The sequence below is a fragment of the Odontesthes bonariensis genome, chromosome 20, assembly GCF_027942865.1.
Source record: "Odontesthes bonariensis isolate fOdoBon6 chromosome 20, fOdoBon6.hap1, whole genome shotgun sequence".
Lineage (NCBI taxonomy): Eukaryota > Metazoa > Chordata > Actinopteri > Atheriniformes > Atherinopsidae > Odontesthes > Odontesthes bonariensis.
The window spans coordinates 8,591,043-8,615,632 of NC_134525.1; the positions used below are offsets into that span (position 1 = coordinate 8,591,043).

The 24,590-nt window shown below is 41.3% G+C and overlaps 3 protein-coding genes across 3 annotated transcripts; 1 reads left to right on the top strand and 2 right to left on the bottom strand.

The window, feature by feature from the left end:
- Positions 1-447: 447 nt before the first annotated feature.
- On the bottom strand, positions 448-12,535 carry prtfdc1a (phosphoribosyl transferase domain containing 1a). Its single transcript, XM_075452278.1, has 9 exons — positions 12,503-12,535; positions 12,058-12,164; positions 11,798-11,981; positions 9,298-9,363; positions 6,670-6,687; positions 6,034-6,116; positions 5,655-5,701; positions 3,406-3,482; positions 448-564 (listed from the first exon to the last, which is right to left on the bottom strand). Exons 1-9 carry the CDS (start codon positions 12,533-12,535, stop codon positions 517-519), a joined length of 663 nt encoding a protein of 220 aa, XP_075308393.1. The 3' UTR covers positions 448-516.
- Positions 12,536-14,074: 1,539 nt separating this feature from the next.
- enkur (enkurin, TRPC channel interacting protein) lies at positions 14,075-17,728 on the bottom strand. Its single transcript, XM_075452624.1, has 6 exons — positions 17,649-17,728; positions 16,275-16,420; positions 15,964-16,193; positions 14,838-14,984; positions 14,404-14,610; positions 14,075-14,165 (listed from the first exon to the last, which is right to left on the bottom strand). Exons 1-5 carry the CDS (start codon positions 17,726-17,728, stop codon positions 14,437-14,439), a joined length of 777 nt encoding a protein of 258 aa, XP_075308739.1. The 3' UTR covers positions 14,075-14,165; positions 14,404-14,436.
- A 583-nt stretch (positions 17,729-18,311) lies between these two features.
- Positions 18,312-24,515, top strand: thnsl1 (threonine synthase like 1). The gene is made up of 3 exons (XM_075452248.1): positions 18,312-18,404; positions 18,786-20,184; positions 23,020-24,515. Exons 2-3 carry the CDS (start codon positions 18,817-18,819, stop codon positions 23,821-23,823), a joined length of 2,172 nt encoding a protein of 723 aa, XP_075308363.1. The 5' UTR covers positions 18,312-18,404; positions 18,786-18,816; the 3' UTR covers positions 23,824-24,515.
- Positions 24,516-24,590: the final 75 nt, after the last annotated feature.

Sequence of the window (24,590 nt, forward strand, 5' to 3'; positions counted from 1 at the left end):
CATCCATCCATTTTCTATACCCGCTTAATCCAATTCAAAGTCGTGAGGGGGCTGGAGCCTATCCCAGCTGTCATTTGGCAAGAGGCAGGGAACACCCTGGATGGGCTGCCAGTCCATCACAGGGCCACACAGAGACAAACAAGACAAACAACCATGCACACTCACACTCACTCCTAGGGTCAATTTAGAATCACCAATTAACCTAACATGCATGTTTTTGGACGGCGGGAGAAAGCAGGAGTACCTGCAGAGAACTCACGCATACACAGGGAGAACATGCTAACTCCACACAGAAAGGCCCCAGCCGGGAATCAATCCAGGAGCCTTCTTGCTTTGAGGCGACAGTGCTAACCACGTGCAACCCGCAGTTTAATTGGTAAATAGATTTACATTCTCATGGAAAGGGAGAACAAAAAAAAAAAACTATTAAAACCTTTACACATTTCTTAAGAAGGTAGACAGACTAATTTGCGCTGCGAAGGTTAACCTTTGCATCATTTATCGCTGTTATTCTTCTCAAATCTTGTACTTCGTCTTTCCACTTTTGCTGATGACGCAGATATGCTGAAAGGAGAAAAAAGTGCAAGAAAGCAAAATTAGCTTGCGCTCAATTGATGATAAAACCGATAGCTTCACAGCAGGAGTTTTCATTCTAGACCAAAAGAGTTGCATTCTGCATTCCCCACATAGTAATGAAACTATAAAACCTGCAATAATTTGAAAGCAGGGAATGTAATCTACAAAGATATGACACGTTCATTATTCTAGCTTGTCTCGGGGGTGCAACTCATATTTCTTCAGTGGGATGAGGACAGATAAGAGGGGAAGCTTGAACTCTGCCTGAGAATGAGATCCTAACCTTCACATTCCACAGGTCACAGTCCTTCATACTTACACAATGAATAACACCCCCCTCAAATATGCACGAGAGCCACACACAATCACATAAAGCGTAAAGTGTGAGCAGAGCATACTGTACACTGAACAAGGTTCTGGGAGTCAGAGGTGAATGTGAGGCCACATCTTGACAGATGTAAAAATGTGCAAAGTTCCCACAGGTTAGTACTTTATAAGCACACACTGGCTTGAAATAAACTGTTGGGTATGAACGAATAATGAACTCCTGACCTGAGTTTGTCATGTTTAATTTCTTTATAACGTGGGAGAATCTTAGATAAGGTAGGAAATGATAGTAATAGTCTGTGTTTTTATCAGGTTTTTAAGTGCATATTCATTTAGCACGTATGTAGATAAATATGAAAAAATTTTCAGCAAAATAAAAACGCATGATGAGGAGACTGTGACTTTATTTCATTAAACAAACATAAACGCTTAATTTCTATCACGTTCTCCATGATCTAAGGTTTAAGTGGGGCTCCTTTGATGTTGGACACTCGTAGCTAAGTGAATTAGTTTGCATCATAAACATTAACAGTATGTGTAAAGCACCAACCTGACTAAATTTGGCAAAAAGAAAAGAAAAAACTGATTTTCCCGATTTGGTTAGAATATCTGCAACAGATTGACTGAACATTGATGCATAACAGGGAAAACATATGAGAATGTCTGTCATCAGTGGGTCTACATGGTGAGATTAATTGGATTATAGCTATAGTTGGGTTATGCTCCTTATTTGAGCAAGGGTAATTATCCTTGGATATATGGCGGTGAATGAATTGAATCATAGGCACAAAGCGTGTCATACCCCGGTACGATAGGTGGCGCTGTACCCATTTCAACTATTGCTAATAGAGCCACTTCCTGTTGACCTCTTCAACAACAACAACAAACTCAGGCATTGGAGAAAGATGGAGAACGCAGAGCAAGATGAAACTACGTCCCTCTACATTTGGTCTGTGATGAGCTGCTTGTTGCACTAACGCGATGCACAACGGAGCATTCTCCATCGCGTTGTTTGTTCCTTTGCGACGGCGACAACAACAGTAATATCGTCTCCTTTGACTTCCAGTTCACGATCCCGGAAAAAATCTCGAGCATGCGCAGAACGCAAAGTCCAATTCACCACGTGCTTCATCGTCTATGAGCAGGTTAAGTGTGACTTTCAACCGAGTTATCTCGGGGTCTTAATCTGATCGCGAGTAATTCGATCCAATTTCTTGTCAGATTAAGGTGTCTACATGAACTTAATAACTCAGTCTTATTGTAGTTTAGGCCTTATGGTGCGTTCAGACCGGACGTGGTGCGAATTTTTGCGTTGCGTTACTCTCGCGAGTTTTGCCGCGGGTGTAGTTGAATTTACTCGCGTTATTCGCGCGAGTAAACAACGAGCAAATTTTCGCTCAAGGGGCTATCCATTTCATTCTCTCATCAACCATGGCTGATGTAAGTACCATCGCGTCCTTGTACCTGCTGTGGCAGTCCGAGATTCGTCGGAAACGCACACGCCATTTCAGCTGCGGAGCGCCTGTAGTTGGTATCCTGCCGAGAGATCACGGCACCGATCCTCCCGAGCAGGTTATCAAACTGGGTCCTGGTGAGCCTGAAATACCGCTGGAAGCGGCCGTCATCCAGAGGCAACTCCTGGAGAAGGCGGTGAAATTCTCTGAGCTGAGTGCACCTCCGGATGATGTCACTGACCCAGACACGACTCCATTTCAGCTGCGGAGCGCCTGTCCATCTGTCTCCGGTGAGTGGCAGATAAATCAATTAAAAAGATCCCGGGACGCATGACGTCACTGTCGTCCAGAATCTCAACGCTGATAGGCTGTCGTGACACGAATATTTCGCCAAAGTTGGATTTTCTGAACTCGCGTGAATTCGCGTCTTGTCAATTGCGCCGCCGGCTCGAATTCGCGTCTATTCGCGTCTTTGCATTGACTATGAATGTAATCACGTCGCGTGAAAAATTCGCACCGCGTCCGGTGCCATGTAAACCCAATGCATGACATGGTGGTCATGACTATATAGTACTTATATTAAGACTTAAACACCGTACAGTGGTGATTGTACTACGAATACAAAGTTTCTCTGTAATCCAGATCTTCCTCAGGACAAAATGCGAAAGAATGGATTTCCACACCCACACTTGAAAGTTCACTGTTGTAAAACTGTAACACATTCCATCTTTTATATGTAGAGCTGTTTTATAAAGGAACCACAACACTGAGAATAGTTCTGAATGACATTGTTTTAGGCTGAGGTTTTACACAAAGACTCCCACAGAAACCGCTCACACCGATATGAAAGACCTGAACTGCTTTGACTACATGTAAAATCTCTTCAGGCAGGGAGGATACCTGTTGGGTGAGTTTAGGTTTCAGGGGGAGGAGGACATCTCTTTGATTTACAGTGTTTACTCTCCCTTCCTGTCTCTTTCATCTCCCGCTCTCAAGCGCTTTAAAAGGTCCTCTGCTGTGCAGCAGTGACATTAAACTCAGGACTTACATTGAGGTCACGGAAGTATTCGTTGTAGTCCAGAGCGTAGCCAACAACGAATCGGTTGGGAATTTCAAATCCAACATCTGTCAAAACAAGAGAAGTGAATGAAAAAGAGTGTCGCGATTTATGTAAAGACCAACATTGTTTGAGGTTGTATGACATAAAACCATACTGTATGTTTCATGATTTATTCAAAAATAACTGGGAAATACGTATATAACACCAATGACAAGACAATAACTGCCTCTATATTGGTTAACTGCAGTGTCAATCAATAGCAAACCAATATGGAAGAGTAACACAGCAATTTTTAATCTAATTAATCACGTGATTTCCCCAATTAATCACGATTAATCGCATTTGTACGCAAAATCCAAAAATGAATCCAAAAGTAGTGTATAGCTTTTAGCATTTAGTTTATTTTAAATGTGCTGCCATATGAATGAAAGTGCCATAACATTTGTTGTGCAAACACACTTTTAACATCAGCATCTTTCTGTAGTTTTTATGTAGAAGCCTCGCTCCACTGTCTGTTTCCTTGAATGACTTGCTGCTATCAGTTGTGTGTTTTACCTTTAAGTGATATTTTAGACTGGAACTACTACGCTGAGAAGACAATTCAACTTGGCAGAGTTTACAGATAAAGCCTGGTTTATAGTCGGTAACGCAAGACGCAAGAAGAAACGCAAGCCCTTGCGCGGTTGCAAGCCCCCCATTGCGAGCTTGCGTGTGTCACCTCAATTTTCTAAACTTCACGCAAGAAAAGACGCAAGCCTACTACTTGAAAACGATATACTCATCGATCAGACAGCATGCAGAGCGTTTACACACAGTGCACTTCACTCCTGCCCGAGCCGAAATCAGCCAGCCTGAAAAGCTGATTTCCCTTAAGCTATAAACTCTGTAAATATATAACTTTAGCAACATTTGAAACATTTTCAGGTGAGAAAGTAGTCATTTACACCCCCAAGGTGTTGAAAATCTGACAAAATACCGGCTATTTACAAGAAGAAGAAGCATGAATCACTCGAAGAGGTCCTGGCGGTGAATTTCCTTTCATCATAGTAGGCTTGTCATTGAAAAAACCCGCTACTCCACCTACTGTCCTGGCAGTGAATCGCCATGCAGCACACGCAAGCGCCGACAAAGCTAAATGAAGTATAAACGTCTCGAGCCATTAACATACGCGCAAGAAGAAAGCGCAAGGGCAGTTAAAAGAAGTATAACTCAGCCTTGACTTTGGTTCTGTCGACTCCGCCATCTGGAAGAACTTTAAAACGAAAATGGCCGAGTAAAAGTTCCGTACCCTTCTCCATGTTTGGTGGATCCGCCGATTACTTTCTTTTCCGGTTCCGGAGCAGACAGCAACAGACTTTTCCAATAATAAAATAAATTTTAAAAAAAAACTGCGTTAATGCGCGATAAAATATTTATCGGCGTTAAATAATTAACGCGATTATAACGAGTTAACTCGCCCAGCCCTAGTTTTTTGTAAAGCTTTGCCTCCAAACAAGCGTTTATTTAGTTCTTCTGCTCCACATATTCTTAGTCTGATGTGTTTTAATTTTCTTAAAATAAAGATCGGTTCTGGTGTGTTGTTGGTGCGCTCAGTCCGTCTAAATGTTTGAGCTGCATGCAGTTGGCCGCAGATGAACCCAGTGGACCCTCGTGACCTGGTGCAGATAGAAAATGTTCATATGGCACACAAGCCGACACAGAAACTATGAATTTCCTTTAAATACGTAAAAGGCCTTCACTAGAGCCAGTGTCTGGTTTGACTCTTCTAGGCTACTGTAGAAACAACAACATGTCATAACGTGTCGGTAACCTATAAATGATTCATTCTCCCGATTCTACATCAATGAATTTCTGCCAAATGATCTAAATGCTTCACACTGAATCAAACTAATAGTCATCTCACATGAAGAGGATTTTCTTTTACGATATCCAATCATTATTCCACAAGTGAACACTTTTCACACAAAAGACATGTGTTCTTGAGTGAAAAAAGTTATTTTTCTGTATTGTATTCTGAATGTATTCTGCCATCACTGTGTCAAACAGTCGCCGAGTAAAGCCCTGATCAGTGAAACCTGAGAAAAAGGTTGATGAAAACTGCATCTGCACTACATAATCTTTGAGAAAACACTGCAAAGAACACAGATGATTCATTAAAACAGACTGAAAACATGGTTTGTCCACCGAGGGGTATAACATAAGTGTAAAGAGCAACAATAAAACCAGAAAATACTTACAGTCTGTCAGACTTTCAGCCATGTTTGGCACCCTCTTCACCAGGAGCCTGAAACACATGCATCTCTGAGTTTATCTCTAAGATGCTGCATTACTATGGTGACAGATTATAAGACTTTAACTGTAGCTGTGAGTTATTGTTGTTATTATTTAGAGGTGTTCACGGTGCCAAATAGAAGTAATTCAAATTTCTGCAGTGCTGTCACGAATCCAAAAGGAAATAAACTTTCATTGAACCATGTGTGATGTTTGTCTTGTCACTGTGAACTGTGGGAGTGCTTTGTAACAGTCCCTGTGAACAAGTGATATCTTCTTCTTCTTCTTCTGCTGGTCAGATTTCCCTCGCAGGGGAAATAACGGACGACTGAAAAACCAGCTCACCCCGCAACCTTGACCATCTTGGGTTCAAAGGTCTCCACATGCTTCAGAAGGGCCTTCATGGTCTTTCCTGTGTCGACTATGGCCTGAGGACAGGGAAGAGCAAAGGAAAGGCAGCGATGAGGAGGGAGGAGTGCGGAACATTTAAGAGCTGAGATAAAAAGATAAAGCGGACGTTTTTTTTCAAGTTTCCTATGACATGGAAAGCTTCCACATTGCTGCCTTCGGCTGTAAAATTTGTGTCACACATCTTGGTTCATGAAACATCAACAGCGGAAATGTCCATTTTTTTATTACAAATATCAATAAAGGCTTTATTTAATATGAAATCAGAGATATTTTTAATTCACTGAGATTACAAAGCACTAAATTAAACTATCCATTTAGTCAAATACAGGCGCAATTCAAAACTTTACAGCATGCTCTTGTTTTAAATGGCCTTTGTGCTGTTGTGCTTGTGACTTGAATCCAGAAACCTTTACAAGTGAAATCTGACCTCAAAGAAGAAAAACAATTTGTTCTTGTGTGGACCAAAACAAAGCAACACAAAGGCTTTTCAAGTAACAAGATAGAGGAGCGCATGAAGTAAATTCAAAGGTATAAAAGGCTGTAATTTGATAAGTATAAACACACACTCACCTCAACAATGAGCACACTCTTTGGTAACATGTAAAGAAAGAACAGAAGGTTTTAACATGGTTCAAGCCAAGTGAAAATAAAGACTGAGCTGTTTTCTTGCATTTATTAGAGATGGTATCTATAGCAACAATGTTGGCAGCATCCTCAGCACTGTAACAAAAACACAGACAATTAATTCTCCTTTCCACATAAACACATGAACATTTGTTTCTACAGTGAGCAAAAGTCACCCTGAGCTTTAGGGTCCTGTACATTCTCCCTGCTGCTGGGTTTCAAATGAATCCTTGTTCTTTTAGCTGTGGGCTCTTTGCCACAACAGTAGAGAGTATCTATGGTTTGGGGAGAGTGATCAGAGAGAATGCAGGCAGAGTGTTCCTGGTCCACACCTGCATGCTGTTACATAACACCCAGAGACAATGAGTTGATTGGGAAAAGCAAAGAAAAGACACAAACTCAACCATAGCCAACCTGTTTTACTACATGCTACAAGTATATTGGTCAACAAACATGTATTGTAACTGTGTATGGCATCACTGTACGGGGTTTACAGCTCTCCTCTGATCTCATGATAACAGGTTTTACAAGAATTGCTCAATCATTCTTGAATCTGGGAAAAGATTTAGCTTCAGTGGGCACACTAAATATACAGGCACAAAAACACTACTGAGCTATACTGGCAAGAAAATTGAAAAATTAAGTAGTAGCAGTATTTATTATTTTGTCTTGGGGCCAGGTAATGATTGAAGAAAATGTTTTACCTCTTAAGTCATTATAAATATGGTCTAAGCTAATGCTAATGTTAGCTAACACTTGTGTTTGCTAATATGCTCACAGTGACATGGCTGTAATGGGAAAAATGTTACGTCTCCATTTATTTACAAAAGTACAAGACACTAAAGTAAAGAAAGTAATGAGTTTAAGGTACGTATGAGTCATTGTGAGGGAAATGCTCAATTTGGTGCACCAAATTTAGTGCAAATCCATCTTGCAGTGTTGGTCCCGAAGCCTTCTTTTCACTTAGTTATGCCAGAGTCAACTGGATGGGGTTAATTCCTGGGAATAATAGCAAACTCTGATAAGTGGTTGAAACACCTCCTTCCTTATTATCCTGAATCCTAATTGTGGTGGACAATGGACAAGCTAACAAGCTAATAAACTATACGCTTCATATTGTTGAAAGTCCAAATATCTAGTTTTCATTTTCAAGTGGAAATGTTGGTATTGAGTTGATAAGGCACAAACTGTGCAGATTACAGTGTTTATATTCTTAGCAATACGCTTCTCAAAGTTAACTTAATTTACGTTTTCACGTATATTTTTGGTAATTTTATTGTGCAACAGTGCTCCAAGAAATATTCTGCTAAAATTAGCTTCTCTCGTGTCTGCAGGGAAGTTTCCATCCAAATGAATGTCCTTTCACTGAACAAAAGGGGACATAGTTCATGGATCATTAGGTCACCGTTTAACCCTGGAAATGAGGCTTCAGAATTCAACACTGCAACTAGTTCTCACTTGTAAAGTAACAGACTTTCCAATGGGGATGTTAGAAAACTAGAGATGTATTTTCTTTTTAAAGTTCACCTTATGGATCACAGCTGTGTTCTTTACATTTTAGCCCCCAACTAGAGTAATTTCCACGGTACGTTGTTTTATTTGAAACAGGTTTCAGGTTGTTGCCGTTTTATCTATTCAAAATATAGCGTAAACAGCATTAATACGGATTAAATTAAGTGTGAAAATGGTGTTTCGAATATCCATCAGTGTTAGGTTTTTAGGGGGTGATTCCAACAGTCTAAAACTATTTCCACTGAAGGCCTAAATACTACTGTATTTTATGGGATTAAGATGTCTGAGTACAACAAATTGACAGTTTGAGAGGCTGAGTAAAAATTCAGCTGGAAACTTCCAACAGATCTGCTTCATGCTGCTGGTTGGTGTGGTGCTGAATTCCAACCCGCCCCGAAGAATCCGACCGGTAAGTCTGAGAGTTACAACTGGAATCGAGTGTTGCGCTCGTAAATAAAAGAGGGTCAGATTCTCCGGGTAGGGAGGGGTGGTTGGTTGGAATCCTGCACAATGCTGGCATTCAGCTTTTTGGAAACCCAAGAATCTGCTCACTCCACCAAACCGGTCGACATAAAGGTGTCAAGGTGCGCCGTTAATGCCGTATTGTATGGACAGTTTTACTTGCATTGAAATAGGCCTCAGCTAAAGCACATTTTCAAAGCCCAGACAAGATAATTTAGCATTGTGAGCACATTTCTGCACACATCCAGCTGACCTCCTAACATTTCTGTCTCCTGGCTATCTCAGAGAATGATGATATGACTGGGAGGGGGGGGGGGGGGATTCCTCATGATGCCACAGCTTGAGTCTTCTATCTTTCTTGGCAGAGCTCAAAAACTCTGCCTCATGAGAACATTTATTTGCTGAAAAGTCTTCAGCAAAGAGACAGTTTAGTGTCCTAATTTAAACACTCATCTCCATGACTGAATTCTCTGCTCTTCTGGGAACCAATGAGCCCATCCTCAGTTAGCTGAACAGCTCCATCTTCAGGTTAAGATCGTTCATTTTAGAAACATTTAAATTGTTAATCTGACCATGCACTTTGCATAACTGAACACAAACCTTTCCACGTAGAAAAGACAGATCACTGCTTCCCACGATGTGCAGGTCCTCTGTTGATTGGTCATTCTGGAGAGGAGAAAACAAGATAAGTGATTCTTCATACCAAGCAGCGCACCATTTCTAATTCTTTCTTTAACTGCACAAGATGCCCAGTCATATACAGTACTGTACAAAGTCTTGAGCCACCCCTCATTTCTTCATACATTGACAGGAAAGAGATGAAGATGATCCCACACTGCTTCAGTAATGTTGAGGTCCGGGCTCTGGGGAGGATTCATCCCTCCATCAGACTTGTTGCCACTGATTTTCAGTCCACTTCTTGTGTCATTTGGCACAGCTCAGCCTTTTCTCCCTGTTTCCCTTCCTTAAGAACGGCTTCTTGACAGCCACCCTTCCATGGAGCCCATTTCTGATGAGGCTTGGGCCAACAGTAGATTGGATTTTTCATAGAATCAGTCAAAGAAACAATTTTTGTGTCTTTGTGTTAGGCTGCTAGCAACAAAGTGCCTAAAGATACAATTTTAAATTGGTTCTTTGCTAAGTGTAGACACAACACTGGGTCTTGTCCTTTGTTTTTTTCCGCTTGGATGACTTATATAGGTCAAATATAACCCGTCTGAAAATGGTGCAGTGCAAGGATTGGACTGGAAATGAACAGCCAAAGAAAAAACTTTGAAGAACCTTCAGGAATCCAGAACTATTACTCAAAACCACTTTTAAAGATTAGCAGAAAGTCTGGCTGCTCGGGAGGAAAACATAAAGCGATGAGGGGGGCGGCATCATCATGACAACACGACAAATGCATAAAAAAGAGACTTGAAAACAAAGACACGGCCTCTCTGTCCCTGTAGGAAGCACAATGTAAAGCTTTGAAGACTCGCCGCGCTGCAGATGCATCACTCGGATAAGAGCAGCGGTGGACAGAATCCTGGCCCGAGGCAGGTCACATGACTCAGTCATGACCTGTGAGATTGACTCATGGCGTCATCGGTCTGTCCTCCAGTGTGCTACTTACTGCCATATTTATTGACGTCAAAATGTTTTTTTATACCACTCCATAACCTTTTTTATGCCTTTTTAGTATTTTGTATCATCTTGTTCCACGATTTTCTAGCATGTAAGTCTGTAAACAACCGTATTTCCATCATTGTGTCCTTTTTAGATAAAAAGCTTCTTGTGCTTGTTTTTTTTGGAGAAGTGATTTATAATGACCGTATGTCCCCAGTGTGTTTTAACTTTTATAAATTCAACATGAAGGGTCTTTAACTCTTCTGACAGCCAGCTCAGTAAATATGAATGTTGAATCCTCCCTTGTAGAGGAGTGGGAGTCGACTAAATGTGTCTAAATGCAGAAACATATGAATCAAACTATTTTACATTTGCTCTGTGTGCCAGAATAAACCACAACATAACAAGTGACTGCGCTGACAGCTGCAAAGTAATACATCTGTAAAAACTGCTACATCATTCTAAAACTTGCCACATTCCAGGTATTAGAGGCTGTCATGAGCTGTTTTTCTTGGCAGCAGCAACTGCACCAATTAGCCGTCTGGTATTTTCATGCTCAGGGCTCCACAATTAATCGTCCTTGAGGCGTCCAGCCTTTGTGCCGCGTTCCCCACTAAACACGAACAGCAGCGACATCTGGTGGTAAAAGGCGGATGCATCTTTAATGCGGTGAGAAGTGAGTAATTTCTTTTGTGTAAAAAATGTGTGAAGTTTAGGGGAAATAAGCTGACTTTTGGAGTTGCCTCCATCAAACCCCAAACATATTCAATTTGTTGTCATATGAGCTGCAAAGAGATGGAACCCATCAAAATTGAAAATCTGTGGTTTTTACATATATTTTCGGGATATTTTTAAAGAAATGAAAGATGATTCCAAATCAGTGGTGGAGGAAAGGGACGTTTCACTGCAATTTTTGGCGAATTAGAGCATCTAGACTGTATCAAATCTTGACTGGTCAAGTCCTAAGGAGGATATAGACTATTTTAAAATCCACTTTATAATTTGTGAGACCTTTGTTCTATATGTGAAAATGTAAAAAAGGGCCGTTCCAATGCATTTATTGTTAACTAGACCACATCTAGTTAAAAAAAAACCTCCACAATACTTAGACATGTCAAATCTTGACTGGATTATTACATTATGTCTTGTGTAGCAAAGACTCTTTACAGTACAATACGGTATAATTTTTATTCTATTGTAAAACACATTATAAAATCCCACACACTGTGTCTTAAAATGTCTTTATTATCAGAGGGATGATCCAGTTCAGGCTTGACCAGGCTGGATGTTCTTGAACCTAGTTTTAGATGGTCTGTACTTTGAAGATAAAGTCCAATTATATCCAATTAATTATATTCCAAATCATTATGTTTGTATTCTGATTCAGAACAAACAATGTTGTGATCAGTATGGCGCTTCCTGACGGACTTTAAATATCTACTCAAAAAGCCCTTTTTTTGTGGGTGTGCTGTTTTTGGCTCAGACTACTTACCAGGTAGCTCTTCAAACGGATAAACTCCACCCGTGTCTCCAGATACCGGTTGGAGTTGCGCCCGAGAATCTTGATGAACTCCACCAGATCTGCGCAGAACTTGTAGCCCCCCTTCAGAACGCACAGCACCATTATGTTGTCGTCCCCAAAGTCATCCCTGACGTAGCGGGCCAGGCGTTCTATCCTGCAGGAGAAATGTCTTCACCAAAAACGCACCGGGGGAGGATTTAAACACTCATCTGGCGGGTGTGTGCGCTTACCTGTCCATGATTACCCCATGTGGAATGTAAACATTCTCTATGTCCTCGTGGTAGTGCTCAGGGTAGGTGAACAACTCCAGATTGTAGCCTGGCCACTCGTCTTTAATCTACGACAGACAGAACAGCAGCCTGTCAAACACTGGGAGGGCCGGTGGACCAAGAGAAAATGTCATCCAATCCTTAAAACCCTCATCTGAAAGCTCATTGCCAATAGGAGAAGCTTGTAAAAACTGTTAGCTGTCAGTTACTGCAGGTGGAAACTTTGCATCAAAGGTTTCGGGACGAGACAGCTTAGGTGTGAGACAAAGGTAACACCTGATTTACCTTCTGGGTTGGGAGTAAATACACGTTTTTAAAAAGCAGATTCTGGTTGAATTCAAAAGCTTTGACAGCTGAGGAAATAACCACCCAAAAACATAGAAACGTTTTATTCTGTGAAACCTACCACAATTCCTCTTTTCACCCCTGCATTCTCCATTTGTGGCGTTGCTGACATGGTAAAACGCAGCCTTCTCTGGGGTAAGACAGAGATATCGAAGAGGATTTTTTACTTTCTTCTGAAATGTTAAAGACACAAGAGGAAAAGAGCAAAACACCAGCTTTAAGTGGGCTATAAACCTGGAAGTTCCTTAAATTCTAAAAGAGAAATCTTGAGCCTGAGCTACCCTTCTAATTCACGATCACCAAATAATAACTTACTGCTTTGTTGCCTTCTTCTGAGCAGCCGCTTGCAAAGCGAGACTGCAGAGATATCCAGAGGAGTCCTGGCCGTCCACATGGGCTGTGTGCGATCACGCTCGAGTCATTTAGGTAAAAGGAAAGCGTTGTGTTGGTCATGGAGACTTACGCGGATAATCAGCCTCATGTGATGCTGTGCTGGCTTGTGGCCGCATCACAGGCCACTGCAGGAGAAAGGAGGGGGAATGAACTACGAACTGTCTGCTTCTGTTTCTGTGCGGCAGATTTATCCAGTCAGAAGAAAAGATTTGGTTTCCTGATTGTTTTCGTTACAACGAAGGGCAGGAAAGAGAGTAAATATTGGTCATCGTCTCCTGCTGACACTTTAAAACTGCTGCAAAAATATCAAATAGCAAACAAATAGCAACAACCCACTGTGATTACATTTGGTATAACTTACAATGTGTAACTTATCCCAACAGCCTGGTTAAGGAAGTGTGCAGTATACATGAAAAACTGAGTAAACCACACTGCAGTATCAATAAAATGTGACAATAACTTGATGTTCTTTAAGTTAAAGAGTGGTATATTCAATCTGTTGTATAATTAGAAACTAAGAGATGATAAAGACCACAACGCTGTTACAATAAGTTGCATTTAAACTTATAACAATAGATAAATGTTGGGTCTAAAAGTTAACCCAGCTGGAACACAGTTCACTCAAGACAACCCCAGTGATCAACAAAACACACAGTGCACAAGATTGTATTTTTACTTGCAAGGGGAGCCGGACGGAGTGACAGAACTTACTCCTTCACCCGCGCTCAAACGACTCTATCGGACTTTCCCCGTGTAGTTCTTTTTATTAAACAGCTTAGTTACAATCAGCATACGTAAAACAATCTGTCTGTCTGTCTATAAAATGTTGTTTACTAAAAATGAAAATCTATATACAGTTTTCCAACAATAGAGTATATGAAAATGAACGCACATATTGAAAATTGTCTTTCATGACAGATCATTTTGAATTTCATTAAAGCAACAAGTTTACAATAAAAGCTGTGGAAGCAGCAAAGGAAACGACCGTGAAATAATCGATAAATTACAAGTGATTTCATTATGAAACGTACCATTACAGATAATGACCGAGCACGCTCAGGGCCTCAGGCAGCGCTGCATTAAAAACACGATTCCTTGTGAACGCAGTTAGTTGCTGCATCCACAAAGAGAAGTTATAACTTATCAGGAGCTGCAAACTCGAGGAACATCTTGCTTTTTTTCAGCAAGACAATGCCAAACCTGCTTCTGCATTTATTACAGCAGCATGGTTCTGCGGTAAAGGGTCCAGGAGCGAAACCTGCCCGTTTGGTCCGTTATGTAACAATAAGAAGAGCACAGATGAAATCCTGATCTGTTGAGCAGTGGAAATGCTGAAAAGCAAGAGAAATGGCATCAAATTCAAATGACTTTGGACCACTTTTGATTAACTAGTGGGTTAACATTTCTTTTAAAAGGGTTGTACATGACAAAAAAAGCCTTTAAGTTTAAATTCACAGCAATAAATGAGCTTTGTAGTCATTGTGGTTAAGATTCTTGGACTGACTGTAGAGGCCACAGGAAAAACTACGTGAAAAAGTGTAAAATATAGAATATTTTTATTTGTCTCACGAGCTGATTAAGGACATCCGCTGCACTGTGGGACTAATTGTTGGGTATGTAGATGGTTTTGCATCTCTCAAAGAGGCTTATGTCCTGTTCCAGCTGCTTCATTGCCTCTTCCAGTCGTATCTTGTGAGCTTTCTTTGACAAGGTGTCGATGATGAGGGAGAGGCCCTGGTACTCTCGATGCAGAGCATCCCAATTCTTCTTCATGTCCTGGAGTGTGGATACATGAAGGGGGAAACCCACAAATGACACAAGACAACAGTTTAAGGGGTAAACACATTTGATTTGTGCTGAAATTCAAAACAGACAATATCCTAACTTGTCAGCTCTGAGGTAACTTAACAAGGATGAGTTATTTCCTGTGCTCCACCAGCGGTTCCAGATGTCTTAATGAACCCCCTGCTGTTTTAGGAAAGGTACTACATGTGTCTGAATACCTGCAGGACAGCGTGTCTCTCCTCATCCGACAGGTGATGCATGGCTGCCTGCTCCCTCTCTTCCCTTATTAAGCGGTCGTTCTCCTCCTGAGCCCTCCGCTCTGCTTCATTGCGCTGCCGCAGGTACAAAGGTGCTTCACCGTAATCCTGCAGACACAAACAAGACACTTTATGTTCACATTGTACATATTTACATATGAAATCAGCTCCCCAAATGGATGATTGACAATACACAGCACTTTGCAACAATCTTGATTCATAAGATTTCTTTATATCTTGCTTCCAAGCTGCCAGACTAATATTTTATGGTAGACATAACAGACAACTTAGCAAAGAAAACCATTTTAAATAATTGTATCTTTAGGCACTTTGTTACCAGCAGCCTGTCACAAAGACACATCATTTGTTCTCATTTCTTTAGTTGCATCTATGAAAAACACCAAAGATAAGACAGTTTGACAGACAGAAAACAGGATTTTTACATCCCAAATAGCCAAAGAGTGAAATTTAGAAAGCTGGACAAGTGGAGGACAAAAGAAGAAGTGGCAGGTCTAATCTGTCTACAAATGGGCTCCATGGAAGGGTGGCTGTCAAGAAGCCGTTCTTAAGGAAGGGAAACAGGGAGAAAAGGCTGAGCTGTGCCAAAGGACACAAGAAGTGGGCTGAAAATCAGTGGCAGCAGGTCTGATGGAGGGATGAATCCTCCCCAGAGCCCGGACCTCAACATTACTGAAGCAGTGTGGGATCATGTTGGCAGAGAACGGAACAAAAGGCAGCCCACATCCAAAGAAGAGCTTTGAGATGTCCTTCAAGAAGCCTGGAGAACTATTCCTGAAGACTCCTTAAAGAAAGGACAGAAAGCTCGTCTGAGAGGGTTCAGGCTGTGCTGGAGAATAAAGGAGCTCAGACCAGATATTCACTTTCAAGCTCATTAGAAGTGAACAAACCTGTTTATCCTTTATATATTGTATTTACATGTATGTGTCCATTTGTTGCTGCGCTTATTTCTTATTTTCCAGCCGATATATGAAGAATCGAAGGGTAGCTCAAGACTTTTGCACAGTACAGTAAATACAAACTTGTTTATCTTTATTAGCATGTGAAGAAAAGCACTGCAGGAAAATACCTTTTTCAAAAGGTACTTGGGGACAAGCCCTGAGTTTTCCAGGAGCTCTTTGTGTCCTTTGTTGGTGTCCACATAGGTGGGTTTCGGCTTTACCGGAACAAATATGGTTGTTTTCGTAAAGTCCCGCTTGGTTTGGATTCCCATCGGTGGGGGATCAGTCCTCGCGGGGACCGCTGGCTTCTTCTCAGTGCAAGCGCAGGTGCTACGGGCATCTTTCGAGGGCTGCGGCTCTGAAAAAACAAAAAATATGACTTCAAATAGCGAACAATCACTGGCAAACCGTTACATAAACCAGGAGGTTCCAAACTCACTTTCTGACAGTTTGGGGTCTTTTGAATGCTTCTTCAGGTATTTGTGTGGAGATGGTAGCTCCAGCTTCGCTGGTCCCATCATTCTCCTCGCATCCTTGGTTACCTTGCTCTCAAGAACAACAGCTGGCCTGAACTTGGAGACATACCTTTAGGGATAGAAATGAGAGCAAAACTATGTTTCTAAATCAATGTTTTATTTTCATTATTCAATGTTTTCAAGAATAAAAACAGCTCCTTTCAACTGAACACGGACTTACATATTACTCCTATCGAACGATAAGATCAAAAATGGAAATTAGGAGGATACTTGTGTGGTGCTTTCATGGCTCTTGTTATCTGAATTAAGATGTGAGATTTGTGCTCAAAGTCAGTTAAAGCCACCACACGTCATCTCTTGTTTTCCTTTTGCTGTCTGATATTTTAAGCAGCAACTAACTACTGATTTGATTTTTAAGGTCGAATATCAGAGTTTAGTAGAAACAGGGTAAAGGTCATGAGGATTGCTTGATTACATATTGTTCACGTCTTTAAAGCAAGGCAACAAAAACCTGAATAAAACATTACAGAACACCTGCACGTCTTCATTCCAGCATTTATTTGTCAGGGTAATATTGCTTTTAATGGCTTGAAAATAAGACATGAACTTTGTGAGGGGGTAATAGTTCTGTTGCATGACAAGAGCAAAGTCTGCCATAAATTGTAGAATACATACAGGACACCTACATCTTGTTTCCGGAGCAGTTTCTCAGAAAGTGCAGCTTGCATATGAACGACATGAACGACCTTTAAGTGTAGAAATATGTAAGATGAACTACGTTTTTTCTATACATGATTTACAATACCATTTAGAGATGTGCTAAAAATACAGGCCAGCAGTGAAAGAGCATTAAGGAGCTCAAGGATGAGTGTACCAACAATAATAATGACTGAAACTTTGGAGTTTAAATGTTTAAATAGTTATAAAACTGCTGACTCTGCACGTCACTGTTGATCTGTATTTATTTGTTCTAATGTGTAAAACTCTGATAGAAAAATAGGATAGTAAAAGATGTCTAAATGTGATTATTAAGCATTTATAGACATAATGAATATATGTTTTCAACACTCAAGTTATGTTTTTTAAACCGTCGAGCTGCCATTTAAGAGTAATTTAAGTGTGAATACCTTTCTTGTCACTTGGCACTGTAAATAAAACTAAATTAAACTGACCATGTTCTCAAGGTTTTGAAGTATTCCCGAGTGTATTTAGATTATATGGCATTGCATTAGTTTATTTAAATGAATACCTTGATACAAGAATGCCATGTAACTTGAGAATCAGTTATTTCAATTAATCTGACTCAACCCCGACTAAAATAACGTAAATGTACAAACCTTTTTGGTTTCTCAATTTTCTCCTCCTCCTCTGGAATCCAATTGTACACACTTTCACGTGGATGAATAGTTTCGGCCATGTTAAATAAGTCGTAACACGCGGCACAAGAAAAACACCACAGTGAAGTCAGCGGTCGTGAAAAATTCGTTTGACAACGCAAAAACTGGCTAGTTGCTAGGCAACCTAAAAACACATGCGACATTCCCTGACAGTCGTAAAGCGGTCAATTTGAGTGGCGTCTCCTTCTCGCAGTAAGTGTTTCCTATGATAAGTATGATATCATAACCTTACAATACACCTACATTAATAATGATAAATATTCAGTTTCTGAAATCCTTATTACTTTATCGTCTCTTCGCATTTTCCATTTTCACGTCCGAGAAACAAAATCAATTTTCAAGGCGAATGTGATGAAATCCCGAGGTTTTAACGAGCACTTGAAGTCAGCACAGGGAAACCCGTACGAGCAAGTTTCGCTTTACTAAAAAATGCTAATTTAAGTCATTTCAAAACATCATCAGCGTTATAAAATCAGGCTATGGTGCCTTGTAAAAATCAAGGAGACACGAGGGAAACTTATACTGTAATTTTACAAAAACATTTTACAATGTTTGCCACAGAGAAAATAAATTTGACCCTACTTGCTAGCCGTAGTGGACTGAACTGCGGAGTTGTGTGTTGTTCACCTTGTCAGAGTGAACCGTATGACCAAATACATCAGCTAAATAATTTAGTTGAAGGTATAAACCATTCAGGTGAGTGTCTTATTCAATAGAACTATAATTTATAGTTTTTATACTTTTATAACTATACTTCATAGCATTTAAAACGGGATGTAGGGGTCGAAAGTTCTTTTATTGACCACCTTTAGATTGTTTCGGTAAATGATTCATGACTTATATAGAGCAGGTCAGTTAGTGACACTTTAGTCCATTATACTGACGTAACAAAAGAGAAGTATTATAAACAGCACAGGTAACAAAAGAGAGCCCACTTTGATGTGGTTTATTAAATGATAAGGACATCAACAGACAGTGAAAGTATCCTTTAATAAGAATGTGCACATTTGTTTTTACAATGACTCCACCAATGAGTCCTCAACTAAAAGAATGAGCTGACTTCTTGTCTTTCCACAGGAAAAAACAGCTGCTTTTATTCGATTTTTAAATGGGTTTGTTAAATGTAAGCCCATTTGCATTAAGAGCAACCAGATGCTGGCTGTACCCACTTTCAATATCAAAACTATGGCTTTCCACCAAAACTGGCCTCCTGGGAGACAAAAACATCCTGCTCATGGGTCTCCCTGGAGCAGGGAAGACCACAGTTGGGAAGATCGTGGCCCACAAGCTGGGGCTGCCTGCCATTGACGTTGATGACGACATCTTGGAGACGGCGTGGAAGATGCCAGTGGCTGCCAAGCTAGCAGCAGTGGGCGGGAAGGGTTTCTTGGAGGAGGAAGGTCAGGCTTTGCGCAACTTCTCCGCCTCTGGATGTGTCATTTCCCTGACGGGCTCGAACCCGCTTCACGCTGAGGCGATGCAGCACGTCAAACAGAGCGGTCTGGTCGTCTACCTGGATGTGGACAGCGAGGACATCATGCACAGACTCAGCAGGATGAAGGTGAACAGGATAGTGGGCCAGGAGGCGGGGGCATCCATGAGAGACATTCTGCTTTACAGGAGGCAGTTTTACGAGAGATGGCTGGACGTGCGGGTGTTGTGTGGAACAGGAGACACGGTGGAGGAGGTAGCGGAGAAGGTGCTGAGGACTGTGGAGAGATATCAGAAGCACGATGAGGAAACTTATGAATCAACCAGGTGTGACGGTGCAGCTGATGAGAAAACCTACTTCAGTGATGTGGTCGTAGAGGGTCTGGCAGCAGATGGAGGCCTCTATATTCCTAAAAATGGCTTTCCAGTGATTGATGCACGGGAATGGCTGAGATTAGTGTCCATGTCATACCCAGAGCGAGCGTTGGTTTTACTTGAAAAGTGCATCCATCCTCTGGAGGTCTCTGCTCTGGATCTCAGGTCAATGATTTTTAAAGCTTATGGGTCAAACTTTTCGAGTGACAGAGTTGCACCCGTGAAACATCTCATCCACAATCAGTATGTTCAGGAGCTCTTTCATGGCCCCACCGCCTCATTCAAGGACCTTGCCTTGCAGCTGATGCCCCAGCTCTTCGCCCACTGCCTCCCACCCATGTGCAACTACCTCATCCTGGTGGCCACATCAGGGGACACCGGCAGCGCCGTGCTCAGCGGCTTCAGCAGCCTGAGCGCCGTCGACCGACACCGGACAGGCGTGCTGGTGTTTTTCCCCGAGGAAGGGGTGAGTGACATTCAAAAGCTGCAGATGACGGGCTACAGCGAAGGCAACGCCAGGGCCGTCAGCGTCCTGTCGGACTTTGACTTCTGTCAGAGGACCATCAAGAAGATGTTTGGAGAGTCGGGACTGACCGGGCATCTCGCTGTGGAGTACGGCACCGTCCTCAGCACCGCCAACTCCATCAACTGGGCGCGGCTCCTGCCACAGGTGGGTTGATAATCACAGTGTGGTGCTGCCTTATTTACAGTATTTCCATTTATGTTTACGTATGTCTCTGCAAATCAGTGCAACAATCTCCCCCAGTTATCCTGGAAATATATGTAGGAATGAGGGGTGGTTGAAGTCCTATCATATCCTGAGAGGCCACGGCTAAGAATTTCCATCTCAGAGCTGCACCAAAAACACAGACTCAGACAGACTTAATGAGCAACCTAATGAGCCAACTTAGTGGGAGTATAGTTCATATGTCGCTAACCTAAACCTACATTTATGCTTGTTATTTCCACCAACTCAGAATGTCTCGTTGATGAATAAATGCCTAAACAGATGCTCTCCTTCTGTGGCTGTCAGGTGGTCCTCCTCGTCATGTCCCTCTGAAGCTTGAATATAGAAAACACACTCTGTAATAGAATCAACTTCACCCTAAACCGACACAACTGCCACCTAACTCAGATGGCTGTTTAATAACTGGTGGCGGTTATCAGCCATTTGCACCATCAGGGAATACTTTGCTGTCCTTTTGATAGAGCATCCCTCTGGAATAAGCTCCCCGTCGAGCTGCGTCTTATTTCTGACCTGGGCCTCTACAAATCTAGGCTAAAAACCTATTTATTTAGGATGGCTTTTAATACCCAGTAGTATGATGACACTTTTATCTTATCTTATCTTATTCAATTTTGTTGTATTTTATTGCTTTCACTGTTCTTTTATTGTTTTTATTTGTTTTTACTTATTCTTCTCTTTATTTATTACCTGCTGTAAAGCACTTTGGTACATCGTAATGGTTGTTTGTAAAGGGCTGTATAAATAAAATACATTTACATTGTACAATTCTAACTCTGCAGCGACGGAAAAAACAGGGAAAAACTAACCTCGGTCCATCTTCTGTCGGCAACATCTCTGACATGCACGAGCTCTGAGAACACCAAGGATACAGAGAAGCATTCAAAGGCTCCTTCACATCAAGCTGTCCTTGGATGAGGTTTTATAATGACCCAGCATCCACGATATGAAGCAGTTTAGAGTCCTTCCCTGACTTTGAGAATCATCGAAAGTCTTGTAGCTTTCTGACCTCTGTTAGCAACCAGCGCCACCTTTCTTCCTCATGTCGCTGTTTCTTTATTCTATTTTCCAATATTTTTTCCTCGTCATAAATTCTTTGCATTTGAATAGTTTCTATTTAAATTAAAGTCAACTAAGACTTCAATAGATTGTAGGTTATAAGGTGGCATATTTATTGCATTTGACTGAAGATAACGGCTTTTTAAGATGATTTTCTTTTGTTCTATTCAAGTCAAAGACCTTTCATTTCCAACAGAGTTGAAAGTCCGTCGACTGACTGATGCGCTATCAGCCTTTTCCTGCTCCAAACTACGTTTATTGTATCAACCATTCATCATTTTATAATTTCTCTTTGGGATAAATAAAGTGTTTTTTAATTTAATTTTCATAAACCCATTCAGGCCGCCGAAACAATTAAAATGTTCAGCCTCTGAAGAAACTAGAAACCATTTGAGAGCTTTAACCCTCACTTTTATTATAAATTCTTGACTTTACCCTCATTATTTCTTTAAGAATGAAAACTTCAAAGGAAAAACGAAGCATCGTGATTAGCTAAAAATTCACTGTTGGCTGACACAAAACTGTGTGAAACAGAGTTTGTATGCTTTGCTTTTAACACTGAGAGGGGAGGTTTTATTGACCACTAACACAACTCTGCCAGTAAAACAGTCTGTTACAACACCAGGGTCCTACACCTGAAACTGTTTTTCCAGTTGCGACACGTGAAAAATGGCTCTTGTTTGGATTGATTATACTTTTAGTCTGAAAGTTCTCGAAAAACAGGAAAATAGAGTCATTATTTACAAAGCAGAAGGTGACATAAAAAATATTAAAAGATTAAAATTTTTAATCTAATTAATCACATGATTTCCCTGATTAATCACGATTAATCACATTTGTACACAAAATCCAAAAATGAGTCCAAAAGTAGTGTATAGCTTTTAGCATTTAGTTTTATTTTAAATGTGCTGCCATATGAATGAAAGTGCCATAACATTTGTTGTGCAAACACACTTTTAACATCAGCATCTTTCTGTAGTTTTTATGTAGAAGCCTCGCTCCACTGTCTGTTTCCTTGAATGACTTGCTGCTATCAGTTGTGTGTTTTGCCTTTAAGTGATATTTTAGACTGGAACTACTATGCTGAGAAGACAATTCAACTTGGCAGTGTTTACAGATGACTTTGGTTCTGTCGACTCCACCGTCTGGAAGAACTGTAAAATGAAAATGGCCGAGTAAAAGTTCCGTACCCTTCTCCATGTTTGGTGGATCCGCCGATTACTTTCTTTTCCGGTTCCACAGCAGACACCAACAGACTTTTACAAAATAAAAGCCTGTGAGCAACAGACTTTTACAATAATAACATAAATAATAAAACAGGGGTGGTTTGTGGCGTAGTGGGTTGAGCAGGTGCCCCATGTACAAGAGGCTATAATCCTCGCTGCAGCTGGCCCCGGTTTGAGTCCCACATCGGACGGCCCTGTGCTGCGTGTTGTTCCCCCTCTCTCTGCCCCCTGCTTCCTGTCTCTCTGAACTTCCCTATCCATTAAAGGCTTAATAGACCTCAAATTATTATTTTTTTTTAATTTTCAAAAAAAAAAGTTAATGCGCGATAAAATATTTATCGGCATTAAATGATTAATGCATTAACACGATAATAACGAGTTAACTCGCCCAGCCCTTGTTATGATATAAGAAACAGAACAGAATCATATTACGTACACTTTGACACAGTTATGATATCTGTTCCTCCTCCCGCAGGTGGTCTATCACTCCTCAAGCTATCTGGATCTATGCAGAGACGGCGTCATCGCGTTCGGGGAGCCCGTTGACATATGCATCCCAACTGGTAACTTTGGCAACGCCATGTCAGCCGTGTATGCCAAGCAAATGGGCATCCCGATAAGAAAAGTCATCTGCGCGTCCAACCACAACCGAATCATCTCCGACTTTATCAGCACAGGCGAGTACGATCTGCGGGGGCGGCCTCTGCTGCCCTCCAGCTCACCGGCCATAGACATCCTGAAGTCCTCCAACATCGAGAGGTTTATCTACCACGTCTCAGACGGAAGCAGCTGCCTGGTCAAAGACCTGTTCGCACGCTTAGACACCGAGAAACACTTTCAGGTTTCCGAGCCTCTGCTTGGCAAGATGCAGCAGGAAGTGCTGGCTGGCTGGTGCTCTGAGGACGACTGCTTGGCCGCCATCCGCAGCGTTCACACGCAGACGGGCTACGTCATGGACACACACACCGCCGTGGCGAAAGTCGTGGCCGACAGGCTGCAGGATGGCGCCTGCCCCGTGGTGCTTTGTTCCACCGCTCACTATGGGAAGTTTTCTCCCGCTGTGTTCAAAGCTTTGCAAATCCAAAATATTCCAGTGGATCCCGTGGAGCAGCTGAAGAAGCTGGAAATCCCTGCCTCCAGGCCAGAAGCGCACAAAGAGATGGTGAAATGCCTGAGGGACCGAGACAGGAGGGGCCACGCCGTTTGTCAGGCGGACTACAGCGTGTTGGCCGAAGAGGTGGAGCGCATGATTCAGGACTCCTTTTTAAAAGTTAGGTAGAGCGTTCATTTCAATCCAAATTCAGAGGAAAAATACTATTTTAGTCCTCTTTGTGTCAAAAATGTAAAAATGTAATGTTCATTTTTTTAAATGTATGTGTTAAATTCAACCAGATGTAGCAAAAATATCATTAAAATTTTACCAAATACTTTTAAAGAGATGACATTTAAAGTCACAATAATGCATTCTGGAGTACTAATGGACATTCCTCTGAAGATACAGTTTTAAACCCTTTTTTGTAGAGTTTTAAATAGTTTTTCATCTCAGTTCATAATGTACCTGTCTACCTGATGTTCATGTCTACCTCTTGGCTGCTGCAGGGTGAGAAACACTCGTGCCAACATGTTATTGAGTATAGAATTACTGCCGTAAAAGGAAGGTCAAATATACTAAAAGTGTGATGTGAAATCAATATCTGCTGCATGAGAGATAAATATCTCTTAAAGTTAAGTTTGTGTGCCTTTGCTCTGAGCTGCTCGGTGCGTTCATGATTGATATTTTCTCAATTTGTCCTCGGGTCCAGCGTTTCTTCAATAAGCAAACTTCTACGCTAATAAAAGTTGACAAGAAAATGACCTTTTGATTTAAAAAAAAGTAACGGTTTTTATCACTTTTCTCTGCTTAGTAAAGGAAGCAAAGGGTGTCAGTATGAATATCTGTTGTTGTATTAAAGGGATATGCCACCCCCAGGCCAAATTAAGTGTATCCCCGCATTCCCGAGACATAAATAAGTGTGTGGGAGCGTTTTACTGGCGACCCAGGCATTG